Here is a 22,698-nt window from a genome sequence, read left to right on the forward strand (position 1 = left end):
AATTATCAGCTCAAGTCATGTAAATTTAATGGAGATCATCTGCAATGCAGACTTGGCCTTAAGCAGCCAGTTTGACTCTGAACTCTCTGATGTTACAGCCTTTCAGAAGGGAATTCAACAGGAGTCTTGAAATCTAGACTTGGGTTGACCCAGATCCCAGTTCTTGCAGCTCCCTCTGTTGGACTCTGCATGCAGCTGTTTCTCTGAAATGCAAGGTAAAGGAATCCTCTTGCAAAGTAATGTGTGCATCATATAGATGTCTGTGTTGTTACAGTAGAGATGAAGAAAAGAATGGCATTCAAAGCCCCAAAAATTAGAAGAGGGAAAACAGGCTTCATATCCCCCACACACAGAGAGACTGAAGCCAAAATACAGTAGCAGACACAGAGCCAATTAGGAAATGCTAGCTTGCATCTAAAGAGGCAGAACTCCCATTTAATTGCAGTGAGAGCTGTGAGGCACATTTGCATATCCACACACTTAAAACTGCTTTAATAATTCCGTTTCCACAGGGAACCCTGGGCATTGCAACTTTCTCGGGAGAGAGGTCTCCAGACGAAAACGATCAGCACCACGAAGCTTTGGGAGGGAAGCAATGGCCGTTTAAAACCAATGAAGGTTTGCATTGCAGCTATTCCGGCAGTTTCCCAATCCTTCAATCCCAGTCCTTCTGCTGCACTTTGCACACAGGTAAATTTACTCACGAGGAGGCACCGCGGCACACCGCTTGAGAAAGGCATGTTTCTGTGTCTACTTTTATTCAAAAGTACAGATGAGGGATGGGGAACCTTAAGCCCTCCAGGTACTGATCCCATCAGACCCAGGCAGCATGACCAATGTCGAAAGATGGGATTTGTAGTCCATCATCCTCAGAACAGCCACCTCATCTCTGGGATAGATGCGGTGCCATGCCAGTTCAACTTACAACACAGTTGTCCTTGTTCTTAAGAACATTCCCCCAAAGTACGCGTAGCATCAATCAGTCCTGAAGGGTATAATTTGTCTGGTCTCTCACCCCTTGGCATTCCGGTTTACTGTGTGATGGGCAGAGCTCTGACCGTGACTCTTCCTTCCTGAGTGGAGGACAGAGGGAGGTGTGCAAGTCTGGAAAGAAGCCAGCCAAGGTAAAATGTGCATTCACTGCTACTCCTACTTTTGCTTCTGGTCCCGCCCATCACTGCCAAGTGGCCCCTGGGAGGCTGCTTAGCAGGGTTATGCAGCCCTGAAAAAGATCCCGCACTCCTGAGGCACAGTTATAATGAAGTATCAAAGAAACAAAAGCGGCTCATTACGGGCGTCCAAATTTCGCACGCGATTCAAATTCCGCTTAATTGAATTCCTGCTTTATTATTGGCAGAGCGGCACAGACCTTGCTCATTTAAAGAAGACGACGGATGGCCTGGTTTTGTCTCCTTTATTTTGGACTGATGAGATTCAGCCAAAAAAACCAACAACCACCCAAGCCTGGCAGTGGTTCTCTTTCAAAAACCACCTATGGACCGGGGGCCAAAGGATCGCTGTCTCGAAAGGTGCAGAAGGTATGAAACACCTGTATAGATCGCATCCACGTAAATAAATGCTACATTTACAAAAGGAAAACAGATGAGGTCACTTGAACACAACTGGTAGCTACCATTGAGTATAACGGGCAGGGGGACCCATTCAAGTATTGCAACGTGAAAATACACAGGACATTGCAAGGAACAAACAGCTGCTTCTCACCCTCTCTGTCTATAGTACAACCTAGCCGCAAGTCCTGATGCACGGACATGTTGAATTTCACCACATCGTTGTCTGCTAGTGATGGGGAATAGGAGAAGACATGGGATATCAGGGTTTCAGGACACAGTAAGATGTACTAGATGTTGCTGAACTACAACTCCCGACACCTCTGGGGATGATGGGACTTGTAGTTAATCAACATCTCAAGAACCAAAGACTCCCCACAGCTGCACCAGATGTTACAAAAATGGGCGGCACTAAGACACACAGCTGTGCATTAACCATAACATTAACTTTGGCGTTTAACAGCTCCACAGAGATCTCTGAGAAATTCAAACTTCGCTTGTCTGCTAGTTCCTGGAACATTCAAAGAGTCGTCTTGGGATCAGACTTACAAGGTAGTATTCCACCAAGTTTTACTCAAAGAAGGCCTAATAAAATTAATGGGCCTAGCTTAGTCATGTTTAGTTATTTCAGTGGGTTCACTCTGAGCAAATGCCACCCATGCTGCAGAAGGGCACCGCCATATTAAGTTTTTCAGACAGAGCGCTGTCTGCAGAATTCTTCCCACTGCTGGTGTCAGAAACATGGGCCAAAACCATCCCTGAGCCTGACTTCCAAGACGCCCAGATTTTTGCTCCTTCCAACAACTGCAGACTTAAGGCACAAGAGGGTGGGTTAAGGACTAACATTCAGTTCTTTCAACATTCTCAGTTCATGTAAACACCGATAAAATATATAAACAGGCAATCTTGTAGAGAGAAAAGGTAGAGAACTCAGGATTTTATAGAAGGTGCTTTTTCCTTGACTTACACCAACACATTTCCATCTGATCCTTGATCTGGGCTGGGGAAGAAGTGTCAAATGGCTCTCTCCCAAGAAGCCAAGGGCACTATTTTATGCTGAAGGCTACTGCCTCACAGACCTTGGAAGAAAGTGAGAGCTAGCAGGAAAGCTATATGGCCTCACTGCATTATCTATAAAACAATCTTGCAACTACATTTTCTCTTTTGCACGAACCTCTCCACTAGGGGCTATTGTCCTCATTTCTTTGCCTATGTAACACAGCACACAACCTACAATGAACCAAAATCCCTACATCCTATTAAAATACAAATGCACACACACACACACACACACACACACACAAAACAAACAATAAACAAAACTGAATGGTTCTGGAATAAAAGGGGGAAATTGTTGCCTATCTCTAGTGACGTTACAGGTACTAGCCAATTCCACCAGAGCACTTCAACCTAGACCAGGGTTTCCCAAACTTGGGTCTCTAGCAGTTTCTGGACTACAGTTCCCATCATCCTTGACCACGGGTCCTGCTAGCTAGGGTTGATGGGAACTGTAGTCCAAAGACCCAAGTTTGGGAAACCCTGACCTAGACAAAAATACATTAACAGGACCAATGGGAGGAGCCAGAACCCACATGGAATCTGGCAGGTTTATGGGCAGAGTCTGGCAGAATCCAGAGTTTACTGACTTTTCAGAGCCTAGTCCTGGTTTTCTGAGAGGACATGGTTTTACCAGTCAAACCAGTTAAAATGCTGACTTGAGTGGCAAGCCTAAGTTCACATTTTCCTTAGAGATTAAAAAATAAATACTGGTGTGTGCAGGAAATATATCCTTGCCTCCCAACAACAGGAACTCTTCCCTGGAGAAAACTGTCAGGATTTAAGAACAGAGAAGAAAGAAAAACAACTAACCCATTATTGCTCACATACACGCTCTCACACAAAGCCATTATCTGGAAGTCTCGTGGTTAATGGCTGGGAAAACTCAAATTGTGTTGGGTCATTTTTGATAGGAGACCCGCCAACGAGGGTCTCTGGAACACAGAATCAAAATGGTACAGTAAAACTGCAGGTTTCACACACACTTCAGCTGTGACCTGGAGGACCAATGTTAAGGCTGCAGAAAACAATTTCTCTTTTTAACGGGCAGATCAGGCCTTGACTCTGCTCTTCTTGGGACTACATTAAGTAGCCACAACTCTGTTGCAGTGGGTGGTTGTTTGCAATTTGAACTACGTTTCCAGTAGAAAGAGAACCCGTTTGCAATAGCAACAGAAGCTTGTCAGTATCGCCATCATTCCGGACAGCTTCAAAAGGGGCAAATGCACATCGATGGAACTGAAAATATTGGTAAGCCACTGGATATCCATTTGTCAATTTCTTCATTCATTCTTCATCCATTTCTTCATTCATAAAAACTATCTCGATGTCCAGTTTAAATTCTGTGTTCTCTCATTCCAGACTTTGTGTCCTGTCTAAATCTTGGCCCCTACAGTTCTACAAAAGCAGAGTCTGTGTCCACTCTGTGGGCTTTCCCAAAGATGAGGAAAGTGCAGAGTCCAAAGGCGTTTACTGCTGCCACGAGATTGAAAACAGATACCCATGAACCAGTGATTTCGATCAGATGTCCAGCTAGGTACACACAAACAACACCTACATGCAGAAAGAAAGGGAACAGATTGGCAATTAAAAAAAAAAATCCATACAATTAGCCTAGAGGTAAAGGTAAAGGGACCCCTGACCATTAGGTCCAGTCGTGACTGACTCTGGGGTTGCGCCGCTCATCTGGCTTTATTGGCCGAGGGAGCCGGCGTATAGCTTCCAGGTCATGTGGCCAGCATGACTAAGCCGCTTCTGGCGAACCAGAGCAGCACACGGAAACGCTGTTTACCTTCCCGCCGGAGCGGTACCTATTAATCTACTTGCACTTTGACGTGCTTTTGAACTGCTAGGTTGGCAGGAGCTGGGACCGAGCAACGGGAGCTCACCCCGTCACAGGGATTCGAACCGCCGACCTTCTGATCGGCAAGTTCTAGGCTCTGTGGTTTAACCCACAGCGCCACCCGTGTCCCACAATTAGCCTATTGGGGTTTTTTTTGCTCACTGGGTAAAAAACCAAACCAAAACCAAAACACCTATTGATTGGATTACACCAGCTTACCTGAAAGATCTCCTGAACCCACTCAACTGCTTTGACCTACAGAACAGTCACTTCTACAAACCTTGCCATTTTTACGTGTAACATTATTACGTAGATTTGTTTGAAAACCGCTGATGTGATTTACATTTACATTTTGATCTGTTTTTAATGTTGATTTTTATCGGCGTTTTTTAAATTAATATACCATTTCATGCAAACTGCTTGGAAGGTTTTTGTAAATCGAGTGGTATGTAAATCTCGATAAATAAAAATACAGTAAAATAATGCACTGCAAACACATTGACTATCTTTACACTTAGGCTGGCGGTCCCTCCCATCCCACACCAAGGTTTTAAGAATTGTTCAGTCCTTGATTGATTTATTTTTTACAAGGGGAGCACAGGTAGACAGGGCCCTTAATGAATTCCACAAGCTCCAAATCCAGCTCCACTGATATTTTGGCTAGGTAATGACCAAAACCCCTTACTCCACTCCTCCAGTAGCTAAGGAGCTAACTAAGAAGTCTGATTGATTGTGTGTGTGACTGCAGTACATTGTTTATTGCTTTCATTTTATGGTCTCGTTAGATAGTAAAATTCATGTTAAATTGCTGTTTTAGGGGTTGTTTTTAAAAGTCTGAACGGATTAATCCATTTTGCATTACTTTCTACGGGAAACCGTGCCTTGATTTTGGAATGCTTTGGTTTTGGAACGGACTTCCGGAACGGATTAAGTTTGAAAACCAAGGTACCACTGTATATAAATTATTTGTCAGGGCTCCCTGGCCATCAGAGGGCCAAAAGCCCCAGGGTGGGTTCTTTGTGCGAAGGGATAGCTTAACAAACCAGTCCTTGGTGTGGATAGACTCAATGGAAGACTTAATGGAGCAAATTCCTGAACAATCACTTACCTAATAAGGCCCCACCGGTATTTGCCACACCTGTGGAGAAAAAGGAAACCGAGGGATGGCTTTGAAAAAAAAATGCACAATGCATTTAATCCAGGGTTGGAGAACCCTGCAACTTTCTAAATGTTGTGTAGACTCTCAAACTCCAACCATCCCCAGTCAGCATGGCCAATGATCAGGGATGATGGGAGTTGTAGTCCAATTACCTGGAGAGTAGCAGGTTGGGAAAGGGTGCGCTGTTCCTTTCTCTAACACCTTTGTCTGGGTTGCCATGTCACTTAAAAACAAGGGATGTCCTTTTACTTGCAAGCGTATCAGTCTGTACTGCTGGGCATGGGAAAACGTCACAAATCCCATCAATTTTTGAATGGTTTTTTTACACAAAATCTGAATTGAAAAATATTATTAGGGGGAACCATGGAGGGAGGGGAAGTTGCAGATGGAGTGATTGACTGCTAAACTTGAAACGTTGCTGAATTGCTTATTTGTTATAATAATAATAATAATATTAAAAGCTTCCCTGAACAGGGCTGCCTTCAGATGTCTTCTCCAAGTCAGATAGTTGTTTATTTCTTTGACATCTGATGGGAGGGCATTCCACAGGGCAGGCGCCACTACGGAGAAGGCCCTCTGCCTGGTTCCCTGTAACTTCGCTTCTCGCAGGGAGGGAACTGCCAGATGGCCCTCGGTGCTGGATCTCAGTGTCCAGGCTGAACAATGGGGGTGGAGACGCTCCTTCAGGTATACTGGACCGAGGCCATTTAGGGCTTTAAAGCTCAGCTCCAACACTTTGAATTGTGCTCGGAAACGTACTGGGAGCCAATGTAGGTCTTTCAGGACCGGTGTTATGTGGCCACTCCCAGTCACCAGTCTAGCTGCTGCATTCTGGATCAGTTGTAGTTTCTGCAGCCCTGGGACACCCCAGTTCTCAGGAAGTCACTTAAGAAATGAAGACCTGAGGTTTATTAATGGATGGTCCTTTCTTATAAATTACTGGAATACTAACAGTAGGTAAGGCTGAACCTTTTAACTTTTCTTAACTGGGGGGGGGGCACAGGTGTCCCCCCCCAACTGTGGTTGAATCCTGTGCCCCACTGACCCATTTCCACTGGTTCATGCAGCTCATATGCTGACATGTGATCTGTACAAGCTCATCCCCCCCATCCCTACGCCCTGAACTGGCTTTCCCTCTTGATCTCTCAGGCTACATCTCCCCCAAGTCACTTTTCACACAGCTCTTCTGTTATGTACTGGGTTGAACAGGATCCAAAATGCAGCAGTCTGATTGGTCCTAGAACAATAGGATTCAGAATGCAGCATTCTGATTGGTCCTAAAACAATAGGATTCAGAATGCAGCAGTCTGATTGGTCCTAGAACAATAGGACTCAGAATGCAGCTGTCTGATTGGTTCACAGGAGCCACCCTATCCAGCTCCAAGTGGAAGTGAATCTGCAGCCTGATTGGCCTACAGGAGAATCCCAGAATTAGCCAATCACGTGGGGCCCATTGTGTAAATAATGTATATAAAGCAGGCCTTCTGGGGGAACTTCCATTCCTCCTCACCACTATGAGCTGAATAAAGAGCATGAAATCCACACTCGACTCCAAGTATATTTCATCTTCTCTAACAAAGCTTTCCCTAACTTACTTTGGCTCCCCTCTGCTAGAACCTCCGCGGCCGCTCCATGATCCACAAAGCTGGTGATGCTTACAATTTGGCATCTAAATGCATGTTTGCAAAAAAAATAGGGCTGCCATATCTCCTCTTTTTCCAGGACATGTCCTCTCTTTCAGACCAGGTTGCCATATGTCCTCTTTTCTCTGGTCATGTCCTCTTTCTCAGGATTAAAATTTTTGTTGGGGCGGATTTTAAAAATTTGGCTAAACGTCTGGGTTGTTTTTTGTTTTGTTTCGTTTATGGCACCCCAAGAAAATTTCAAAATAAAAACAATTTTAAAAGCCCCGTGTGTCACGCCCATTGCCGTTTTTCGTGAATGGAACAGGAGTGCTGTGCAGCTGACCAATTTTCTGTCTGGTGCAGAAATGTGAAGACACCAAAATTCCTATTCATCCCTATCTAATACAGGAATGCTAGTAAATACCACAGAAACTGGTTCACTTTTCCCGGCCTCTGATATTGAAATGTGATATTTTGTTTTCCTTGTCGAATATAAAATTTATAATATATAATTTATCCTCACCAAACAGCAAGCCAGCACACGAGGGAGCCAGGTCTTGTATATTGACTGAGATGCCACTGTTTAGGGGAAGGAAAGAAGAGGAAAGAATATGAAATTGAGACCAAGGCTGGGTGAAGGAAGCTGTGAATGAGACGGCTGCAATATTTGAGAAGCAGCTACCACATTTATAGCACTTTTGGTTGCAAACCTTCACTTCCTGTTTCAGAGAGTGGCATGATTGAGAAAGCAAGCGACTATTTATTACAGCGGTGGGGAACCTTTTTGGGATGGACAGGCCAGATCTTTATTTTACCCATCCCTGCAGGCCAGCACCGGCAGGGGGGCAAAACTACTTACTGTATTTTTCGCTCCATAAGATGCACTTTTTTCTTCCTAAAAAGTAAGGGGAAATGTCTGTGCCTCTTATGGAGGAAATGCGTGGTCCCTGGAGCTGAATTGCCCAGGGGTAAAAAGCAGATCATGCTTTTTTCTTTTTGAAAGAGGGAAGTGGGTGTTGAAACAAAGCCACTGATTGGCAAGTGATCGGGAGGGAGATAAGGCTGCTGGTAAAGGAGGCTGCCTGGGAGGGGGGAGGTAAAGACAGCAAACTTGCAAGGAGAGGAGACAGGAATACTAAAGTAATGAGGAGAGAAATTAGAAGAAAAGGAGGAGCAAAAAACTGCTCCAGCTAAGGAAAAGACACTAAGGCAAACAAGAGAGAAGGGGGTGTTGAAAGGAAACAGCTGATCGGCAAGCGATCGGGAGGGAGATAAGGGAGGCTAGTGATAAAGGAGGCTGCCTGGGAGGGGGGAGGTAAAAGCCCATGGATCCTCAGGATTTTTGCACTGGGTCTCCCACATTCACCACCAGATCACATAGCATGTCCATGGCTGCAGCCTGCACCAAAAAACCACATGCATCCACTGTTTCGTGGGGCCGCAATGGCGCAAAAACATGGTTACAAAGCACGGATCCACATGAATTCTCAGGATTTTTGCATTGGGCTACCCCAAACTCACCATCAAATCACATGTCTGTGGCCACAGCATGAACCACAAAAATCATACATCTACTGTTTCGTTCAGAATATATATTTTTTCTTGTTTTCCTTCTCTAAAAACTAGGTGCGTCTTATGGTCAGGTGCATCTTATGGAGAGAAAAAATACACTTTCTTTCACATCATAATAGTGCCAGGTGATTGACAAGCAGACTGAACAACCAACTTGTCAAAGTTGGCCGATGCGGGGTGGGGAGATGTTGGAATATTCTAGAAGAAATTTGAAAAATGGTCTTGAAGAAGTTGCTAGGCAACGGAAAATTTTGCCAGCAACAGGTGTCCTTATTAGGACATGTGATCAACTAAGTTTGGTTCAGTGTAAGTGAGCAGGTGAATGAGTCAGCATTAGGTCTCTGGCTGGACGGCTAAAAGAGAAAAAGATTATGTTTCTTTCTTTATGCGACTGCTGGTGCTGCTGCTCGCGTGAGTGTTGGGAGGACCGCTCCCTTTCTGCCAACTCCATCTGGCCTAGGGGGCGGGGCCTGCATTCATCGCCACAGCATGAGAGGCCTGGGAGAGGCCTCCGGGACACGACTGCTGTTGCTGCTTTGTGAGTGCTGGGAAGACCGCTCCCACTCTTGCCAACTCTATCCGGCCTAGGGGGACGGGGCCTGCACTACCATCACAGTTTAGAGGACAGAGCAGCTACCGGCAGCAATGGACAAAATAGTTTTAAACGTTTTAATTGCTTTTAATTTGCAGCACCTTAAATGGGGGTTGTTGTTTTTCATAATATTATATTATTTCATTATCTGCTGCAAATGTTAAAGATGTTTATATATATTTTAAGGTGTTTTAAATGTGCTTTTATTGTTTATTTTGTTGTACCACTGTGAATGGTGGTTTTTATTTATGTATTTTTGTTTGTTCCATTTTGTTTTGTTTTTGGGGTTGGGCACTGAGTGGGGCGGGGATTGGTTTTGTTTGGGCATAATTGTTTTGGTTGTTTTGTTTTCTATTTGTAAATGGAGGTTAATATGAGGCTTGGGATTGCCACCGTGGTGGGGCGAGGGAGGTATGGCGGTGGGGGCAGATGTTATAGGCGAAGGGGATCGAGATATGGATATGCTCGTACCCCTTCCAATCTGCGCCCCATCCCGAGAGACGAGGTAGGGTGAGCAAGGATTACTCACCTCCTTCACTGGTGTTGTGCAATGCCAGGTCTGTAGGCAACAAAACCGCTACCCTGCGAGATTTCTTTATCTCGCAGGGAGTTGACCTGGCTTGTGTGACGGAGACCTGGGTGCGCGAAGGGGTAACTGTTACCTTACGAGAGATGGCGCCCCCGGGTTTCTCCGTCCTCCACCAGTCACGGACTGTGGGCCGGGGGGGAGGGGTGGCAGTATTAATCCGGGAAGATTGTTCTTTCAGGGCTCTACCATCGCCATCGATCCCCGGCATTGAATGTGTTGGCCTAGTGTGGGGCTCCGAGGAGAGCTTGGCTGTCTGGCTGGTGTACCGGCCACCTAGCGCACCAGCAGCCACCCTGTCAGGCCTGCTGGAGGCGGTGGCCGGCTGGGCCTTGGAGTTCCCTAACCTATTGGTATTGGGAGACTTCAACTTCCACGCTGATGCCACTCCCTCCTCACAGGCTCTGGACCTGGTGTCTTCCATGGCGACACTAGGGCTCTCCCAGTTTGTTTCGGGCCCCACACATCAAGCAGGCCACACGCTGGATTTGATCTTTGGCGCCGGTATAGATGTGATCATGTCTCCTTCGATGAAGGTGCCATGGTCTGATCACTACGCTCTGAAAGCCAGGATTGACTTTCCACCCCCACCCTGCTTAGGTGGCGAGCCGATTTGGGCTCGCCCGCAGAGGCTGATGGACCCGGATAGATTCCGTCAAGCCTTGCGGGACCTTACTCCCCCTGGCGACTCATTGACTGAGCTTGTTGAGGGCTGGAATACCCAGCTCCTGGCAGCCATCGATGAGATCGCACCTAAGCGCCCTCTGCGACCCCGCAGAAACCGGGCTCCCTGGTTTACCGAGGAGCTTCGGAAAATGAAGCGGGACCTCAGACGGCTAGAGCGAGTATGGCGGGGTGCCCGTGACGGAGCCTCAAGAACATCTTATAGGGTTTTTATGAAAACCTATGAGATGGCAGTGAAGGCTGCTAAGAAGTCTTACTTCTCGGCCTCCATTGCATCCGCTAGCTCTCGCCCGGCACAATTATTTAGTATAATTCGGTCTTTAACGTCCCTTGAAGGACAGCCAAATTTAAATAACAATCTGACACACAGCTGTGAGGCATTTGCGAGCTTTTTTGCGGAGAAGGTCCTGATGCTCCGCCATGACCTCCCTGCCAATTTGGATACAATAAAGGAACTGGAGGCCCCTCGACTGTCCTCGGGTCCAGTATTGGACCACTTTGACCGGATATCTCCAGCCGATGTGGACAGATTCCTCCAAGCTGGAAAGCCCACCACCTGTCCTCTTGACCCGTGCCCGTCATGGCTGATTAGAGCGTGTCCAGACGAGGTGCGGGGCCCCCTGGGGGATATCATCAACTTGTCCCTTGGCACCGGGATATTCCCAGGGGAACTGAAGGAGGCGGTGGTGCGTCCGCTCTTAAAGAAAACATCATTAGATCCCTCAGATCTATCCAATTACCGCCCGGTCTCGAATCTTCCATTCCTGGGCAAGGTGATTGAGAGAGCAGTTGCTGAACAGCTTGGTAGGTTTCTGGATGAAACATCTGCTCTAGACCCATTCCAGTCCGGCTTCCGCGCTGGTCATGGGACCGAGACGGCTCTGGTCGCCCTAACAGATGATCTCCGCAGGCAGCTGGATCGAGGCGGGTCAGGGCTGCTGATTCTTCTAGATCTGTCAGCAGCCTTTGACATGGTCGATCACGAACTCCTGGACCACCGCCTTGCCGACGTGGGGATCCAGGGCACAGTCCTTCAATGGCTGCGCTCGTTTCTCTCTGGTCGGGGACAGAGGGTGGCGCTTGGGGGGGAATTGTCATCACGCCACTCCTTGGTGTGTGGAGTGCCTCAGGGTGCAATTCTCTCCCCGATGCTTTTTAACATCTTTATGCGCCCCCTCGCCCAGCTTGTCCGGAGTTTTGGGCTGGGTTGCCATCAGTATGCTGATGACACCCAACTCTATCTGTTGATGGATGGCCATCCTGACTCGGCCCCAGACACGCTGACCAGATGTCTGGAAGCGGTGGCTGGATGGTTACGTGGGAGCCGGTTGAAGTTAAATCCTTCGAAGACAGAGGTCCTCTGGCTGGGGCGGGACGATATGGGATCGAGGGGGCAACTCCCATCTCTTGCGGGGGTGCAATTAGTGCCAGCACCGTCCGTTAAGAGTTTGGGTGTAATCTTCGATACCTCCCTCTCCATGGAGGCGCAGATTGCAGCTATAACAAAGGCGGCATTTTTTCATCTCCGCCAAGCTAAGCAGTTGGCTCCTTATCTCTCTCGCCCTGACCTAGCCACTGTGATCCATGCGACGGTCACCTCCAGACTGGATTATTGTAACTCGCTCTACGTGGGGCTGCCCTTGAGACTGACCCAGAAACTCCAGCGGGTGCAGAATGCCGCGGCGAGACTCCTTATGGGGTCTTCGCTGCGAGAGCACATTCATCCGGTATTATACCAGCTGCACTGGCTCCCGGTGGAGTACAGGATCAGGTTTAAGGTGCTGGTTTTAACCTTTAAAGCCCTATACGGCCTAGGACCCTCGTACCTACGGGACCGCCTCTCCTGGTATGCCCCACAGAGAAACCTACGGTCTGCAAATAATAACATCCTCAAGGTCCCAGGCCTCAGAGAGGTTAGGCTGGCCTCAACTAGAGCCAGGGCCTTCTCGGCTGCGGCTCCAAACTGGTGGAATGCTCTGTCACAAGAGACTAGGGCCCTGCGGGACCTGACATCTTTCCGCAGGGCCTGCAAGACAGAGTTGTTCCGCCAGGCTTTTGGTCAGGGCGCAGCCTGACTCCCTCCTCTGGCAACCTGCACAGAATTTTGTTTAATCGGTTGCCATCAATTTGATTTTAACTAATTTTTATAATGAAATATTTTTAGAATGTGTTATTATTTGATTGTTTATTTGATTGTTGTTAGCCGCCCTGAGCCCGGCTTTGGCTGGGGAGGGCGGGATATAAATAAAAATTATTATTATTATTATTATTTATTCATGACCAGTGTAAAGCTTTTGTAAATAATAAAGACTCTGCGAAACAGAACCCAGTGGTGTTTATTCCTCTTATGGGAATTTCACTAAGAGCATGGGTAGGCCAAACTAAGGCCAGGGGGCCGGATCCAGCTCAATCTCCTTCTAAATCCGGCCCGCGGACGGTCTGGGAATCAGGGTTTTTTTACATGAGTAGAATGTGTGCTTTTATTTAAAATGCATCTCTGGGTTCTTGTGGGGCATAGGAATTCGTTCATTATTATTTTTTCTCCAAAATATAATGTGGCCCCCCACAAGGTCTGAGGGACAGTGGACTGGCCCCCTGCTGAAAAAGTTTGCTGACCCCTGATTAAGAGAGAGCTGGAATGCTGCTGCTGCTGCTGCAAAAAAGTAAAAGATGCAGGAAACATTTTCTGGAAAACGAACCCTGAAGAAAGAAATGAAAACCCAGGAGTAGACGCTCACGTACCAGCAGGAGATACTGTCCAAGCAGGATTGAACTCCCCACACAGTTCAATCCTGCTTTCTGCAAGCTTTGGGCAGGCGAGACCGTTCCCAGCAAGGATTGACTAGGGCAGTCGAAGCAAGCATGACCGAACTCTTCTCCTGCTCTGGAGAGTAGGACTCGAACCCATGACTTCAAGTGGCAAGAAAGGAGATTCCGACTAAATGTCAGGAATAACTTTCTGGCAGTAAGAGCTGTTCCACAGTGGACTTCCATGAGAGGTTGTGGACTCTCCTGCCTTGGGAAGTTTTTAAGCAGAGGTTGGATGGCTGTCTGCCATGGATGTTTGGCAGAGATTCCTGCATTTCAGGGGGTTGGACTAGATGACCCTTGGGGTCCCAACTCTACGATCAGCTGATGCCTGGGGAGCTCAGTCCTGCCTTCTGCAGCATTGCCTCTACCTGCCCCATACCTGACGTCGCAGGTGAGGACTTGGGGAGAACAGCCTCGCAGAACTAATTGGGGAGGCCTGGTAAGCTGCAATTGGCCCACAGAACGAAGGTTCCCCACCTTGACTTATCACATCTTTCTTCCAAGGAATGTGGCGCAGTAGAACCTCACAACTGCCTTGCGAGGCAGGCCAGGCTGAGGTCCAGCCAGCACGTTCCATGGCTGGCCAGGGATCTGAACTCAGGTCTCCGCAACCCAATCCCACCACAATGGCTAGCCTCTGGGGTCCCCAAGAGCGGTTCTGGATTGAGAAGGTGTTCCACTATTACCTGTGGTTGAAAGTCTGTAGTCCCACGCAGGCCGACGCAAACACAACTGCATGGCAGAAACTGTTGGTGTGACCTATGCACAGGGCAAACATGCTGGAAACCCCTGAGCCGACGACCTAAAGGAGAAGAAAGTCAAAACACCAAATTTAGCTGGCACGGAATTTAGCACATGGGGTGACAGCAGCTTCAGCTATCGTTACCTGACCACTGTTTCCCAGCCACCATTGGGGCCAACAAGCCACTATCTGTATCAAATTCTGAACAATGGGGGAAGCCAGCTGGCTACTCCTGCGAAGGTTTACTCAGAACAAAGTGCCACGGGGTTCAATGGGACACAGGAAGTTTGCCAACCTAGGCCAATATTGCCTACTCGGACTGGCAGCAGCTCTTCTCCACATTTAACTTAAAGGTAAAGGTACCCCTAGGGACGCAGGTGGCACTGTGGGTTAAACCACAGAGCCTAGGACTTGCCGATCAGAAGGTCAGCGGTTTGAATCCCCGCGACGGGGTGAACTCCCGTTGCTCGGTCCCTGCTCCTGCCAACCTAGCAGTTCGAAAGCACTCCAAAAAGTACAAGTAGATAAATAGGTACCGCTCCGGCGGGAAGGTAAACGGCGTTTCCGTGCGCTGCTCTGGTTCGCCAGAAGTGGCTTAGAAATGCTGGCCACATGACCTGGAAGCTGTACGCCGGCTCCCTCGGCCAATAAAGCGAGATGAGTGCCGCAACCCCAGAGTCGGTCACGACTGGACCTAATGGCCAGGGGTCCCCTTTACCTTTTTAAGGTACCCCTGACCGTTAGGTCCAGTCTGGCTCTATAGGCTGAGGGAGCCGGCGTTTGTCCACAGACAGCTTCTGGGTCATGTGGCCAGCATGACTAAGCTGCTTCTGGCGAACCAGAGCAGCGCACGGAAACGCCGTTTACCTTCCCGCCAGAGCGGTACCTATCTATCTACTTGTACTTTGACGTGCTTTTGAACTGCTAGGTGAGCAGGAGGAGGGACTGAACAACGGGAGCTCACGGGAATTCGAACCGCCAACCTTCTGATCGGCAAGCCCTAGGCTCTGTGGTTTAACCCACAGCACCACCCGCGTCCCCCACATTTAACTTACTACCCAGTAAAGGCCCAATTGCATATGAAGCTCACTGTATTGCTTCCAACCATGTTGTGTGTTTTATAATTTAATTACAATGGGAATTGTGATTTTAACTGGGAAAGCAGTACATGGGGCGGGGATGTATAATCCTCCTCCTTCCCGAACCATTGCAACAAAATCCCCCTTCCCATCCTGCAGTTATGGGTTGGTGGGAGCAACTATCATGAGTGCCAAAATCAACTCCCCTCTGCATGCCTGTAATTACTTTTTAAAAAATCACAATTGGAAGGGGCGTCCTTAAACCTCATGTGTCCTGAGAAAGGCAAGCAAGAAGATCAGAGCACCATAAGTTATTCTCTCCTACCTCCTTGCTTTTAACAGCACAAGAAATACCCTCTAAGGAAGGCCAGACAAGGACATAAATGATCAGCCCCAGGTAATACAGTAAGTTACATGGCTGGGCAGGGATTTCTACCCAATGAAGTCACTGGGCAAGCCTATCTTCCACTTGGCCATCGGAACTTTATCTCTTCCTTCTCTGCACATCCACACCAAGGGATAGCTCAGTCGGTTGAGCATGAGACTCTTAATCTGAGGGTTGTGGGTTCGAGCCCCATACTGGGCAAACGATTCCTGCTTTGTAGGGGGTTGGACTAGATGGCCGCTGGGGTTCCCCTTCCAACTCTACAATTTCTACACCCCAAAAATCTGCTCTGGGGGGTTCCGCCAAGCATTTGCGGAGGGTGCGAGGAGCACTCGGCAGAGGCAGGAAAGGAAGGGGAAGTTTCATTCCACAAGCAGAAGTTGTGAGGCTATCTTTGAAGGTGACCCAGTAACTACAACTAATTCAGAATGCGGCAGCTGGACTGGTGACTGGGAGCAGCCGCCGAGACCACATAACACCGGTCTTGAAAGACCTACATTGGCTCCCAGTACGTTTCAGAGCACAATTCAAAGTGTTAGTGCTGAGCTTTAAAGCCCGAAATGGCCTTGGTCCAGTATTTCTGACGGAGCATCTCCATCCCCATTTTTCCGCCTGGACACTGAGATCCAGCGCTTAGGGCCTTCTGGCGGTTCCCTCACTGCCAAGTTACAGGGAACCAGGCAGAGGGCCTTCTCGGTGGTGGCACCTGCCCTGTGGAACGCCCTCCCACCAGATGTCAAAGAGAACAACAACTACCAGACTTTTAGAAGACATCTGAAGGCAGCCCTGTTTAGGGAAGCTTTTAATGTTTGATGCATTACTGTATTTTAATATTTTGTTGAAAGCCACCCAGAGTGGCTGGGGAAGCCCAGCCAGATGGGCGGGGTATAAAGAATAAATTATTATTATTATTATTATTATTATTATTATTATTATTATTATTATTATTATTACTATTACTATTACTATTACTATTATTATCAGTTTTGTGGGCTTCAATCCTGTGTCTCCCTGGTCCTCACTTGGCATCCTAAGCCAGAGTCAACTAACTAGTTCCTGCTAGCAGAAGCCCACACAATGACTTCCACCAGGACAAGGGCCTTCTGTTTCCTCCTGTGCCCCCTCAATTGGCTCTTGGGGAGGCAGGGGTCAGGAGAGAACCCCCCAGAAGAGCCAGCCTACGGGGGGGGGGGAGAGATCATCTCGCCTGGCAAGCAGGAACGTTTGTACCAGTGCAATGCTGAATTCCTCCCTCCGTCTTCTGTACCACCTTGACTGTAACACAAAGAACAGACCTTGCAGATCTCCTTGCACAAGGAAACGTGTTCCTGTCATGCCAACCTGTTTGCACATTCATGGTCTTTTTCTCTCACCTGCATGAATTTACGGACAGTGATTGCTTTATATCCTGGAAGGAGAAAGAAAGAGTGTCAGAAGGTCTGGAGCAGCTTAAAGAGCCGAGTGCAGCAGCTGTCCTGAAATATCCAAAGGGCTGTTACACAGAACAGTTTCTGCAGCCCGAGGGCCACATTGCGTCATTCAACCTGACACTTAGGTCCAGCTCTGAGGGCCTTCTGGCGGTTCCCTCACTGTGAGAAACCAAGTTACAGGGAACCAGGCAAAGGGCCTTCTCGGTAGTGGTGCCCACCCTGTGGAATGCCCTCCTATCAGATGTCAAGGAAATAAACAACTATCTGACTTTTAGAAGACATCTGAAGGCAGCCCTGTTTAGGGAAACTTTTAATGTTTGAAGTTTTATTCTGTTTTTAGTGTTCTGTTGGCAGACACCCAGAGTGGGCAGGGTATAAACAATAAAATACTTCTTCTTCTTCTTCTTCTTATCAACTTTTTGGGGGCAGGACCAGAGGCAAAAGTGGGTGGAGATTGGATTAGAAGTTTCAAGGCGTGCCTTCGCTTATTATAAAACTAAAACACCCTAAAAGAGCAATACAGTGGACACTCGAGTTGCGAACATGATCCGTGAGGGATGCACATTCGCAACCTGCAGCTGTGCACGTGGGGGTTGCAATTTGGAGCTTCTGCGCATGCGCAAAGCGCGATTTAGCGCTTCTGCGCATCTGCCAAAACCCAGAAGTAACCCATTCTGGTACTTCCGGGTTTTGGCGTTCCATAACCTGAAAAAACAGAACCTGAAGCATCTGTAACCTGAGGTATGACTGTACAATTGTGGCAGACAATGAAAAATTGACGACAGGTCTGCCTCTCCTACGAGATCCTATCTCTGGCGATGGGTTATACTCTTCCTGGCAAGAGTCCTGTGCTTTTTAAGAGGCACGCAAGCCCACAACAAGCAGAAGTTCTGCAGGTGACGCTTTGGAATAAAAGCTACACCTGTTGGATTTTCATCCATGCCCCTGCCCAACCACCAGCATGGAGAGATGAAAGAGGGAAAACATCCCAAGGGATTGTTACCTTGCTTGATAAACTGGTCGGAAAGGAATCCGCTGAACAAACTTGTCGGGATCGCCACCAGCCAAGGCACAACATTAAATACCCACCCCTGAAAGGAGAGAAAAGGAAAACATGAACACACAGACACACAGACACACACACACACACACACAGTGCCAGTCCACTAACAGAGGCCTTGAGAGTGCAAGAGAATATGGATCAAGATCGGGCCCTGAATCAGGCATCTTCGAATGTTTACAAGAACATGGCCTGATCCTGCATGGCCCCTGTGTCAGAAGCCTCTTGGGGTCGTGTGGTGCTGGCACAACAAGCAAACAGCCTCAGACCAAGTCAATTTCTTTGGCTATTTGGTTCAGCGCTGTCTCATGGCCTTAGGTTCCCATATGATGGTGGACTACAACTCCCATCATTCCCTAGCCAGCTTAGCCATTGCTCAGGGGTGGTGGGAGTTGAAGTCCAACAATATCAGGGGACCCTTGGTTGTCCCATCTTTTAAAAATTTAATAACTTCTATACCGCTTAATATATTTTTAAAAATATGTTTGTACAGAAAAGTGGAAGGAACAACAAATAGCATAAACGAAAGTATTATAGGAATATGCAGTTACATATAAATATGTCGTATTACTACGAAGTGAGCAATATATAAAAATCAGGGTCAGTTCACTTTCCTTTCTGACACACCCTCCCTCTCAGCCTCTGGGTTCTCAGCCAGGGTCCAAACAAACTCTCAGCTCCACCGCCAAAGAGTTCCTGGATCTTTACCTCAGTCAGCAAAATGTCTTCAGCTAACCCTGTTTTTAAAAATCATTGCTGATTGAGCACCTGTTTATCAGAAGAATTCATTTGCTGTGTGCACATTTGAACAGAAGGTGGTGCAGTTTTACCACACTGAGTCTTCCGACAGAGGATTAAAATTCACAGCCCCTGTATTAATACAATAGGGTTGCTATATTTCAAAAAGTGAAAATGAGGACAAAAAGAAAAATCGCCAAAATCTTGACATATGTCATGGATGTTTAAGCAATGCTGTTTCTGACTGCCATATTCCGGCTGTGTCCGGGTAATTCCGGACACATGGCAGCCCTAATTATACAATTATTAAGTAACAGCAGAGTGCAGACAACAGGACATTTGCAACAAATGCTTACCAGAGTGTTTTGTGAGCATGAGCCTAGTGTGATGTACACTTGTCCAATTCTGGGCGCTTCTTTGAAAGCACCATGTGTGCACTAGCGCAACCGTAAAAACATGTGGTTTGCAGTTATTTTAAAAGATGCAAACCTCCTCTTCTTGCAGCGCAGCTTTAGAGACCACCTGAACCCTTAAATCCCAGCTTGATCACAGAGAGATCATCTGCCAGAGCATCACTCGTTGTACCCCCGAGTTGGTAAAGCTCATACAACAGAGCCTTCCATGTCCAACCCTCTGGAATGCTCTTCCATGAGATTCAGCAGGGAATGTCTCTACACAAACTTTGAGACAGTTGCTGAAAACTTTTCTGTGCCACCAAAGTATACGCAGACAATTTTGGATAAACACATCCTGTAATATTTGATCTGTTTTACTTTTTTGGCACAATTTTTTAATCATAGCTTTTTAAAAAATGAAACAACAAGATAGCAAACCTAATCTATATAAAAAACAAAAGCATAAAAAAGAGCAAGAAAGGGGAAAAAAAGCAGTTTCTACTGTTATAAATGGCTCTGATTTTTTTTTCATGAAACTGTGGGTATACAGGTGTTTTTTAAATATAAATGGATAAATGTTCTTTTTGCATAAGCAAAAAGAACACCACCTTAGAGATGTTGCAGAAAATAGGAATTATTATTAATTTAGAGTATTGGTTGCTTCCCATGTAAAGTGTCTCGAAGCGACTTACTGTTAGCGTAGGGGAAACTCTTTCAATTGCTACTAAGGACAAATCTCTTGGCCCCAAAGGTCATGCGTGTCCCTTGAAATTTGCTTTTATGTTTGGACCACCTGTTCCCCTACCTGGGGCCCAGGGTCTTGGCAGCGACTGGGACAAGCGAGGGCAAAGATCTACCTCTGCGAGTCCCACCCCTGCCCAGCACACTCTGGATGGTATCATGTGACATGTCACATGGCCAGGCCCCCTCAATGTGGGAGGGGGGCAAGTCGCCACCCCTGCCAATCATCAACATTTCTCTGATGTAATTACTAAATGAAAACTCAAGGCCTTGAGACAAAGTGTGATGGCCTGGGATTCGGACTCGGAGGCTGAACCTGAGGGATCCCAGCCTGCACAGGATTCCCCGCCTCCAAAACCAGCTGAGCCGGGGCTGGGGCCTGAGCCTGAAGGGTCCTCACCTGTGCTGGATCCTCAGGTGCATGCATCAGATGAGTCTGCTCTGGCTCCTGAGGTGATGGAGGACCCATTGCCTGCAGGTGCTCCACTCTCAGCCCCGTCAGAGGAAGCTGAGGTTGCCTCTGTGTCTGGTAACCCTCCAGCCTCTCCTGAGCTGCAGAGGCTCAGGGCAGAGAGGCAGAGGGAACCAAGTTCCCACAGGAGGAGTGTTCGCCTCCAGGCCAGGAGAGGCAAGTCACCAGAGGATCAGGGCCTCCCCATGCCTTGGGGCAGATAAAAGCTGGCCAGCCCCAGTCCCAAGTTGCGGGAGGAACATTGTTGGTTGCTGTCCTGCTTTCCCGCCTGAGCTCCTGACCTGACCTGGCTCCCTGCTTGCAAGCCTGTTCCTGACTTCACCCGACTCCCTGCCCTGCACCCAGCTTCAGCTACTAGACTGCCTGCCCGCTGCACCTTTGACCACAGACCGGACTTGGACCCCACCTCTCGGGTAACCCACGGGACCAGCACACAAAGGTTGCCTTAATGCAACAGTGATGGGGAACCTATGCTCTTCCAGATGTTTCTGAACTACAACTCCCATCATCCCCGACCTCTGGGCATCAGCTGGGGCTGGTGGGAGTTGCGTTCAACCATATCTGGAGGGCCACGGGTTCTTCCAATCTTGCTTTTAAAGGGGCAGGCAGGAGTTGCCACTTGGGAATCCTACTGACAGCTGGAAGCTCTGTTTATGCTTCTGGGAGCCATTCACAACCCCTTGACTGTCCTTCTCTTTCCTTCTTATCCACAATGCCAGCTTACTTTGGAATCAGGAAAAGTCTCCTTGAAGAAAGTCGGAAGCCAGGAGAGGAGGGTGAAAAAGGAGCCAGCCGCACACAGCTGAGCTGTGATCACTGCCCTGGGGGGAGATATACAGGAGAAGCCACAGTTAGATGTGGTGGATCATTAGGGTATGCACAAAACTAATAATAACAATAACAATTTTTTTTATTTATACCCCACCCTCCCCGGCCAGAGCCGGGCTCAGGGCAGCTAACACCAGTAAAATTACAATAAAAACATAATAGGGGAGGAAAAAACCAACAATTTAAAATACAGGTTAAAAATACAATTTAAAATGCAGCCTCATTTTAATAATAGCCCATAGATCAAAACCATAAGGGGAGGGAAACATAAGGGTCAGACTGAGTCCAAACCAAAGGCCAGGCGGAACAGCTCTGTCTTGCAGGCCCTGCGGAAAAATGTCAAGTCCCGCAAGGCCCTAGTCTCTTGTGACAGAGCGTTCCAACAAGTCGGGGCCAGTACTGAAAAGGCCCTGGCCCTAGTTGAGACCAATCTAACTACCTTGCGACTTGGGACCTCCAAAGTGTTGTCATTTGTGGACCTTAAGGTCCTCTGCGGGGCATACCGGGAGAGGTGGTCCCATAGGTATGTGGGTCCTAGACCGCATAGGGTTTTAAAGGTCAAAACCAGCACCTTAAACCTGACCCTGTACTCCACCGGGAGCCAGTGCAGTTGATAAAGAACAGGATGAATGTGATCCTGCAGCAAGGACCCTGTAAGGAGCCTCGCTGCGGCATTCTGCACCACCTGGAGTTTCTGGATCAGCTTCAAGGGCATACACATACACGTTGTCAAGGAAACTGAGCAAGTACTATAACTGGCAGCTCAGGCACAGAGCATGTGCAGAACAGGGATGGGGAAACTTTGGCCCTCTGGCTGTTGCTGGACAACTACTCCCATCACCCCTGACCACTGGCCACATGGGGCTGAGGCTCCTGGGAGATGGAGTCCAACAATACCTGGAAGGTCCAAGGCTCTCCAGCCCTGATTTAGAAGGTCTCAGGTTTGGTCCCTAGTATCTCCACTTGAAGAAGACTCAGGTACAGAGGAAGAACCTCTCCCTGAGACCCTGGAGATTTACTGCCAGACAAAATAGATGACATGGGACTTGCTAGAAGGACAAATAGCGAGATGGGATATAAGCAGGGATGTTGGAGGATTCTGATGGAATAAGATGTCCGCTTGCTTGTTCTATGTCCAGAAAGGAAATCAATCTGGCAAACAGGATTGATATTCACTGTTGTTGGTGCCTTCGGTCCACAAACAATATGCAATTGATTATTCCAACACCCCCCAACCGTTTGAATTATGTTTCATTTGCACTGGAATGAATGGGGTGGAGTAACATAACGACAATGTAATTTGAGTACAGTGGTACCTTGGGTTACATAAGC

The 22,698-nt window shown here is 47.7% G+C and overlaps 1 protein-coding gene across 1 annotated transcript in view; it reads right to left on the bottom strand.

Moving 5' to 3' along the window:
• Window positions 1-1,397: 1,397 nt before the first annotated feature.
• SLC17A9 (solute carrier family 17 member 9) overlaps window positions 1,398-22,698 on the bottom strand; it is a gene marked incomplete at its 5' end in the record, with an annotated part of 38,353 nt that continues 17,052 nt past the window's right edge. Inside the window, 7 exons of the mRNA XM_083507583.1 lie at window positions 1,398-4,178; window positions 5,576-5,605; window positions 7,775-7,830; window positions 14,183-14,298; window positions 17,076-17,110; window positions 18,136-18,223; window positions 21,263-21,359. Coding sequence (XP_083363709.1) covers window positions 4,015-4,178; window positions 5,576-5,605; window positions 7,775-7,830; window positions 14,183-14,298; window positions 17,076-17,110; window positions 18,136-18,223; window positions 21,263-21,359 — 586 coding nt within the window. The 3' untranslated portion in view covers window positions 1,398-4,014. The remainder of the gene's footprint in view (window positions 4,179-5,575; window positions 5,606-7,774; window positions 7,831-14,182; window positions 14,299-17,075; window positions 17,111-18,135; window positions 18,224-21,262; window positions 21,360-22,698) is intronic.

The sequence above is a fragment of the Podarcis liolepis genome (genome assembly GCF_965112155.1).
Source record: "Podarcis liolepis genome assembly, chromosome: 6".
Lineage (NCBI taxonomy): Eukaryota > Metazoa > Chordata > Lepidosauria > Squamata > Lacertidae > Podarcis > Podarcis liolepis.